The 9,014-nt window shown below is 39.5% G+C and overlaps 1 protein-coding gene across 1 annotated transcript; it reads left to right on the forward strand.

The window, feature by feature from the left end:
• Positions 1 to 1,387: 1,387 nt before the first annotated feature.
• Positions 1,388 to 8,331, forward strand: PCK1 (phosphoenolpyruvate carboxykinase 1). The gene is made up of 10 exons (XM_009992742.2): positions 1,388 to 1,405; positions 1,598 to 1,872; positions 3,236 to 3,417; positions 4,029 to 4,232; positions 4,556 to 4,743; positions 5,688 to 5,850; positions 5,981 to 6,205; positions 6,298 to 6,429; positions 7,180 to 7,275; positions 7,877 to 8,331. Exons 2-10 carry the CDS (start codon positions 1,649 to 1,651, stop codon positions 8,329 to 8,331), a joined length of 1,869 nt encoding a protein of 622 aa, XP_009991044.1. The 5' UTR covers positions 1,388 to 1,405; positions 1,598 to 1,648.
• Positions 8,332 to 9,014: the final 683 nt, after the last annotated feature.

Here is a 9,014-nt window from a genome sequence, read left to right on the forward strand (position 1 = left end):
GCTGTTCAGGAGGGCCTGTTGTGATAGGACAAGGGGTAATGGTTTTAAAATAGAGGGAGGTAGATTCAGATTGGATATTAGGAAAAAATTTTTACCATGAGAGTTGTAGAACACTGGAACAGGTTGCCCAGAGAGGTGGTGGATGCTCCATCCCTGGAGACGTTCAAGGCCAGGTTGGATGAGGCCCTGAGCAACCTGATCTAGTTGGAGATATCCCTGTTCCTTGCAGGGGGGTTGGACTAGATGACCTTTGAAGGTCCCTTCCAGCCCTAACCATTCTATGATTCTATGATAAGACCTCAAAATGTCTCAGGTCACATTCTAATTCTCAGAACTATAAGACTAGTAGTGACTGTTAATATTGTGTACTGCCACCACAGATACAGTTACGTACACATATGTATATGTACATATGCATACAGTGCACTTTACATATATAACAAAGTGTGCAGCCACATTCCTGAGCAGTTTTGTGCCTTCTTTGAGTACTAATTTAAAGAGAGATTAATATTTTATGACCTCCATATGACTCCCAGTAAAATAAAGTATAACATTTGAAGGAGGGGTTTAGTTACTGAGACAGTTGCTGATCTGCCTTTTATGAGTTTGTAGCAATAGAAAAATGATTGTTCAGTTTGCAAGAGCCTAAAACAAGCCATAAGCAAAAACTTTCTGTCCCACACTGTAGGAAACCCAATATTTAGATTTATATGGCTTGTTTTTTTTAGAATTGTGTGGACAAAAATAAGGCCTCCAGGCAGGTGCATGAGTGGTTATTCACGCCTGTCAGTGCTCGCTGCTGAACTTTATCCCCAGATCAGGCAATGTTCCCAAGGTGAGTAAACACCACTTGGACAAGCCTCCACTTCACAGCCAACTAGCGAGCATCTGCCTACAAAATGTGCCAACTGTGCTTTGCCTGAACGACCTCCGTGTTCCCGGTTCCAGATACTCTTTGTACTCAACCTTTCCCACACACTGAGAAGTTATGACGCTTTTGGTTTCAAAGCCAAACTGGATCAAAGTTTGGTTAAACTGATAAATTTTGTAACTGCTTCAAAACAATAAACCCAGGGGCTAAGAATCACCGCTTTCAGCATTCATTAATGAAAGCTGTTAAATGATTACCTCGTCAGGGCTGCTTTGTTGACAACTCTGCATGATGGCAATGTCAGTGGCGCTGTCCCATGTGGCACTGTCCCAAGACACAACCAGTGGTGACGTAAAGGACAAGCCTCCCTCACCTCACCTAGTGGGATGGACACGACCATGAAGAATATTTAAAGAAGGAGAATGCTTCCTTGGAAAGCAGTGATCTCAAGAGTACTCCAAAGCAAGCGAAACGGGCTCAACTGAAAGGGACAGCAAAATCCCCTCTGACATCCAACTCAACCTTATAAAGACAGTAAGTAGAATGGTCTCTATTTTTTTTCAGCTTGAAATTACCAGTGATCCACGTTCTCTATATTAATTTTAAAGCGGAAGTATATGACCAAGTCTATTACAAATTCTACCTTTGCATCATGTGTTAGGAAGGCTTATTGACACTGGTTAGAATGTCATAGTATGCTAACACACCCAATATATTTGATTTTAGATTGCAATCCATATTTCAAAGCCATCAACAAGATCCACTACAGGTTCAATAATGCCTCCACAGTTGAAAGGTGTTTTAAACATCATGCCCAAGGTTGTCCAGGGGGATTTGCAGAGTCTGCCTCCAGAAGTGAGAGATTTCATTGAAAGTAACGCCAAGCTATGCCAGCCTGAGAGCATTCATATTTGCGATGGCTCAGAAGAAGAAAACAAAAAAATTCTGGACATCATGGTAGAACAAGGCATGATCAAGAAGCTGAGCAAGTATGAGAACTGGTGAGTAGCCTTAAGGAAGCCGAGTATCATCTCAGAATTGCAATATGCGTTTTTTATCTTGCTTGCTTTTAAAACTGCTTATAACCCTTGAATATTTGCTTTTCATGAATATTTTGGCACTGCAGCTTACACAGGTGAAATAGTCAGGAAAAGCAAACTTTTTCCTCTAAAAATTAACATAAAGCATATTATTCAATTGGACTATCAACTGAACATTGTCTCTCTTCGTTAGTTGCATGAGAGAACTGAAATAATGTCATGAGACTTAATGTAACTAACCATTAGCAATGGCTAAATATTATTTAGCAAATACATATTTTGAAAAATACTATTTTAGTCAATTAGTTTATTTATCAAATACTTTTTCTGTGGCATTCAAATAGCTCTGTGGGTGTTCAAATATTATTCAGAACAGGCATTATTCATATCGTGCCGATGAGCTTTGACTGTAATGTATTCAGCAAATACTTTTTTCAAATATTTCATCATCTCTCCCAACTAACCCAACATGAAAGGAGAATACTAACAACAAGTACATACTCAGAAATTACGTGCCGACCAAGAGATCTTCATGGAAGAAATCTGCAAAGACTTTTGAATAACTAAGTGCAGGAATCTGGCAATCTGTTTGCAGACTATTTGGGAGAGAAAAGGGCAAGATTCACCAGATAAATTATTCATTGTTAATTATATGCTTAGCTATAGTGATGATGGTTATGACAGCCCAACTAGAACATTTTTATACTCGTGGAAAATTTCTATGCACAGAGGTGAAAATGTAGAACAATCCTCTCTATTGTAAATAGATGGCAAAAATTCTTTAGAGGGGAAACAGAATCCCCTTTAATACACTCATTCCCTTTTTATCTTCATGCTTATACTCAGTATTTCTTTCTGCAATGCCTGTAACATAGAGGACTGCCAATCCACTAAGCTGGATTCTGATCCCGCAGGCACTTACACCAACACTTAAAGTGCTTGTTTGGCATCCACTTCGCTTGAGGCATCACTTTGTGGTCCCTATGCAAAACAACTTCACACTGATGAGAATGAGAATTAAACGAGATTAACTTTTTCCTGGAAGTTAGCAACAGAGAGTAAGACTGAGATAAGATGCAAAGGAGTATTAACATGTAACCAGAATTTCCTAGGCCATATAATTTGCTATTCGTACTGCAAAGTCTTGAAACAATTTGTATGAGAGAATATATCTGGCTGAGATTGTCTGTTATACTGGCTCTGTCACTGTAGCTTTGGCCTTACAAAGCATTGTACCCTTCAGTGCTAAACTGGTCTCACAGAAGGGTAAAAAGTGCTATATTGATAATTAAAGTCTAATTTCCTGATTTTTGGTGAAATGCAGCTGGTTGGCTCTCACTGATCCAAGAGATGTGGCGAGAATTGAGAGCAAAACTGTCATCATCACTCAAGAGCAGAGAGATACCATTTCGATTCCTAAAACTGGAACTAGCCAGCTGGGTCGCTGGATGTCTGAAGAAGATTTTGAGAAAGCCTTCAATACCAGGTTCCCAGGCTGCATGCAAGGTAGGCAAGAAAACGACTGTTGACATTGAACTTCCAAGATTACAGAGACACTACTACTAGTTACCATAATACTTTAAGAAAAAAAATGTAGCTGGAAGTTTAGGTTTATAGCCCTGATATTAGTCAAATTGTTGGTTTCATCCAGATCTTTACCGTAATCCAAATGCCCATGCACGGATAGTCATCAGTCACTTTCCAGCATTCTTCTCTTCATAAAGAGGGGCAAAGCAAGGTAGGAAAATTTGGGTGACTTTTTTCAGGAAGTCGCACAGCAACTAAGCAGCAGAGAGAGAATGAGGCGAGAATGGAGAACCCACATCCCCAGTAATAATTTCAGGTTCAGCAATTTACACCAGAAGAGAACTCGGCCTCCACCCACCTTTACTACCAACTAGACAATTTGTCTGAACAGCTGCTTTCAGCATTTAAGATAAAACTTCTTGCTACATAATTAGACAAACAGAAAGTTACAGCTCTTTAAACATTGTCAGAAACACCCACAAGACAAAGAGCTTTTAAAGGAGTGAGGAACAACCTCCATGTTAATAAAGATTATTTCAAAAGTTCCTTGTTTTGCTCTTTGCCCCATCTTGCTGCTCCCTGTTTTCCAGGACGTACAATGTATGTCATCCCCTTCAGCATGGGGCCTATTGGGTCTCCTTTATCCAAGATTGGGATCGAGCTGACAGATTCACCGTACGTAGTGGCCAGCATGAGGATCATGACACGGATGGGAACAGATGTTTTGAAAGCCCTGAGCAATGGGGAGTTTGTAAAATGCCTTCACTCAGTTGGATGTCCTCTACCACTAAAAGGTAAGAGACATTAAAAAGTGTCACCCCTGGAAATTCCCAGGGGCATGTTTTAGAGCTGACTGCAGGTTCTCAGCACATGGGAGACGCTGACCATAGAAGACCAGGGTGGTTTGTGTAACAGCACTAAGTTCAGAACTCAATTAAAGGAATCAAAGCTCAATGAGGGTTTCATGGAAAGGAGATGATTATCTCTAGTACTTACCAGGGGATTTCCTTTGAAGCATCTGCTATGGGTTGCTGTCAGAGGCTCAATGCTGATGAAACAACAGTGTGATCCAGCATGGAAATTGCTGCATTCATGAGTACAACATTCTGTTCTGCAGAACCATTAATCAACAACTGGCCATGCAACCCGGAGTTAACGCTGATTGCTCATCTCCCGGATCGCAGAGAGATCATTTCATTTGGCAGCGGTTACGGAGGAAACTCCTTACTGGGGAAAAAATGCTTCGCGCTCAGAATTGCCAGCAGAATCGCCAAACAGGAGGGCTGGCTAGCTGAGCACATGCTGGTAAGAGCTATTAAATCATGTGTGTTTGAACAGCCATCAAACCCTAAATTAGGGCAACATAAATACATCATATCTTGCTATCAATTAAATCAATCTCATACGGATAGCCCTGTAACATTAGATATGAATTTATCACATGGCAAGCTTATGAGAAATAGGAAACTGCTTGCAAGGTTAAGTACCAACATTTTAAAATAGTATCTGTAAAGTCAAAAACCAGGAAAGATTCGGAACTTCTGACAGTGGCTGCTTGTAGACAGACCCAGGTACTTGAGCAGAGCCTACACATCATCACTGAACATCCACATTTCCCCTACAAGTCTAACAGCAAAAGATTAATGCAAGTTTTAAAAATTGTCTTTCATGCTATAAAGAAGTCTAGGCACTCAAAAATGTGCAAATATTAGATTTTCTAAATGAGTTCTGCTTGGTACTCCTTCTGCTGTCTTTTAAACATTCTGGTACCATAAAATACCACTGAAAGAAAGAATTTCAAAGTGCATGAGAGAACAGTCTCCAAACAATATCTATGGGCTCGGAGAAGTGCAAAAGTATTGATACGTGAAGTGGTTTCACTTCACTCCAGTCGTTCAGCCAAAAGATTATTGCCTGGTTTTCTTCTGTCTCACCTGAGAAACACAGCTGTATATAGTCTGTGTATCTTTAATCAGCAAAATAAAAATAATGTTTGGATTATATACATACTTGACTTTTTTTTTAAATAAGAACTCATTACAGACATTTTAAGGGCAAGAAGAGTAGACTTTTTGATTGATAAAGTATAGTTTGAATTATTTGTCAACTATATTAGGTGGTGCTTCTTCTGTAGGAAGAAGTTTGCATAATTAAATATTTTGTCATTACCACTTGCTGAGAGACAATCTTCAAAATGAAAAGTGCGAGAAAAAAGACCATGTTTAAGAGTTGCATTATTTTTTCAATAGATCCTGGGCATTACCAATCCAGAAGGTGAAAAGAAGTATTTTGCTGCAGCATTCCCTAGTGCATGTGGAAAAACTAACTTGGCCATGATGAACCCAAGCCTGCCAGGATGGAAAATTGAGTGTGTGGGTGACGACATTGCCTGGATGAAATTTGATGAACAAGGTATGCAACTGAGATTGGATTGTTTTACAGTACAGTACAGGTTGCTTTTAGGTGCAGCAAGAAATGCTACAAAATTCTGGATAGAATTAAACCAGTTTGATTTACTTATATTTTGTCATTTATCTTCCAGGCAACTTAAGAGCAATCAATCCAGAAAATGGCTTTTTTGGTGTCGCCCCTGGAACCTCAGTCAAAACAAACCCCAATGCTATTAAAACCATATTCAAGAATACCATCTTTACCAATGTAGCAGAAACCAGTGATGGAGGTGTCTATTGGGAAGGCATTGATGAGCCATTACCACCAGGAGTGACACTGACTTCGTGGAAGAACAAGGATTGGACCCCAGATAATGGTAACCTGGTCCACTCCGCAGTCTCTCTTGGCTTTCTCTGCTGAATTCAAGTTAATTCTGGCATTATGACCTTTTTATTGTATTCTGTACAGGGGAACCTTGTGCTCATCCCAACTCACGATTCTGCAGTCCAGCCAGCCAGTGCCCCATCATAGACCCTGCATGGGAATCACCCGAAGGCGTGCCCATCGAAGGGATAATATTTGGAGGCCGCAGACCTACTGGTAAGAGATGCAGCAGCCACGTACCAAGGCTGAACTGCTGACCACAGAAGGGTTGAAACACAACTGGGCATAGGCACAGGTTTTGCTTTCGCAGCTGCAAAAGCAAGGAAATAACCATGTTAGTCTAACTTCTCCATGTTAGCCTTTGGCACGCACACTTACAGCCACTGATATTTCAATGTCTGAATTGTTAGACATTAACACAAAACATGTAATAATAATAAAAGTCTGGAGAGAGATCAGGACCCGCTAACCTGGGTAATACATAGACACACAGCGAATTGGTATACTCATCTCAATTTGCTTGCAATTTAACTAGTTCAGACAGGAAACGGTTAGAGAAATGAACCAGTTGTAGACAGTTTACAGAAAAGGAAGTAAAATAAATTGATCTGCTAAAGGTCATCTAAAGTTGGAAAAAGAAACAGAAATAATGCTAGGTCTGAGTCTAATATCATGACCACAGGGGCCAGATTCTATTTCCAGTAAAACCTGCTAGGGGTTCTGAGGTCCCAGATATCTCCTATTGAGCAACTAAACATGCCTGTGTTCAATAATCAGTAACCAGTTTTGAAAACATTCATATAAACTTCTTTGCTGAAAGAGGGCAGGAAATGAACCGATTAAAAAAACAGGAAAAATTAAAGTACATTTTACTGTAACATGCATTTGGCAGTATCTCAGGTAGCAAAACCTGTTACAAAAATGTTTCTGAATCTCTAATTACTGAAGTGATCTTGTCCTTTACAGGTGTGCCTCTTGTATATGAGGCCTTTAACTGGCAGCATGGAGTATTTATAGGAGCAGCTATGAGATCTGAAGCAACAGCAGCTGCTGAACACAAAGGTAAATCAGAATTTAGTCTGCCTATCTGGGTTAAAAGCAATCCTCCCTGGAGTGCCTGCTCTGTCCTCCCCTCTGCTCTTTCACATTTCAGTCTTGGCAGCTAATTTTGCAACCTGTGCATTTTCACAATGGAAAATATTTGTACTGGAATTAAAAGCCAAATTTTCTGTAAAAGTCAAATTAAGCAAAATAATCCCCTAGATGGCAAGCATACAGAACAGGGTGCAGGCATGGGGTTGCCAGAAGCCTTGATATAGAGTTCTTGTTATAGTCTGGGATAAATAAACTTAAATTTTCTCTTCAGCTAGAGCTCAACATAAATACGTGAACGATGAAAGCCAGCTCTTGAGGATCTCCATTTAAGCTGCTTGACCTGAGATTCAAGAAATTTCATTTCCACTGATTATAAAAATTAATTTAATTTGTACTTTTTTTGTACATCAAGGATAATGCTTGTATAGTTTCTTAAAGCTCTTTGGTTCAAACACAGAAGGGTGGTTAAGGGACCATGAGTACTAAATCCTGTGAGGATCTGAATCTTTGTGCTTTAGAATAAAAGTACTGTTTATTACTTTACATTCTCCATTTGTGTTTTGAACAGGCAAAATCATTATGCACGATCCATTTGCCATGAGACCTTTCTTTGGCTACAACTTCGGCAAATACTTGGCCCACTGGCTCAGCATGGCACATCGTCCAGCTGCAACACTACCAAGGATCTTTCATGTTAACTGGTTCCAGAAAGACAGCCAAGGGAAATTCCTGTGGCCTGGCTATGGAGAGAATTCCCGTGTGCTGGAGTGGATATTCAACAGAATTGAAGGGAAAGCCTCTGCCAAGCCAACTGCCATAGGTTACATCCCTGCTGACACCGCTTTGAACTTGAAGGGTTTAGAAGATGTCAACTTGACCGAACTGTTTGATATTTCCAAAGAGTTCTGGGAAAAGGAGGTAGAAGAAATCAAACAATACTTTGAAGTGCAAGTTAATGCTGATCTTCCCTATGAAATAGAAAGGGAAATGCTTGCCTTAGAGATGAGGATAAAGCAGTTGTAGCTGATGAAAACCACAATTATTTATCAATCCACACGTACTAAGACAGGACAAACACATTTTACCAAATCACCACTGGAAGCATAACAGCACACTGATGGGCAGGAGGTTATAATGAAAGTAGGTCTTAGTTTAATCAGAATATAGATAGGGCATTCTAGAAGTAACTCCAGACCTAAAGATTTATAACTACATCAGTTGTTGTGACCAGGTGAGCAGCTGTGGGAATGTGCATTCACATGGTCCTTAAAACCCTGATCTGTCACTTACATGCACATATAGCCATGATGTGTGTAAATTATTTGCTTAGTTCTGCATATACAATCCAAACCAATCCAGCTTTCAAGGTGTAGCACATTGTTTCTATCACACAAACCTCTAGAGTCTCAGATGCCACAGGAAAGAAGACAATTAGATGTGTATATATGTATTACCTGAATGCATTTCATGGCTTAAATATTTTTTAGAAAAATGAAGTTATAACTTTTATCAGAGTGAAAGATTACTTTGTATTACTAATGCATATTTAAGATATTGCTATTATATATGACTCATGTTCCTGTGATTTCCAGATGTTTTGAATGGCTTGTTCTTTAAACTATTGAAATAAATGTTTATACAAAATAAGATCTCGTTTCCAGTATTCTCACTGTTTATAAACTACATGCATATAAATTGGGCCTCCT

The sequence above is a fragment of the Tauraco erythrolophus genome, chromosome 18 (assembly GCF_009769465.1).
Source record: "Tauraco erythrolophus isolate bTauEry1 chromosome 18, bTauEry1.pri, whole genome shotgun sequence".
In the NCBI taxonomy this organism is placed as follows: Eukaryota; Metazoa; Chordata; class Aves; order Musophagiformes; family Musophagidae; genus Tauraco; species Tauraco erythrolophus.

Coding starts and splice junctions, on each gene's coding strand:
- PCK1 (XM_009992742.2), top strand. CDS start 1,649: ATGCCTCCACAGTTGAAAGGTGTTTTAAACATCATGCCCAAGGTTGTC. Junction 4,744..5,687: donor GGCTAGCTGAGCACATGCTG/GTAAGAGCTATT, acceptor TTTTTTCAATAG/ATCCTGGGCATTACCAATCC. Junction 5,851..5,980: donor GATGAAATTTGATGAACAAG/GTATGCAACTGA, acceptor TTTATCTTCCAG/GCAACTTAAGAGCAATCAAT.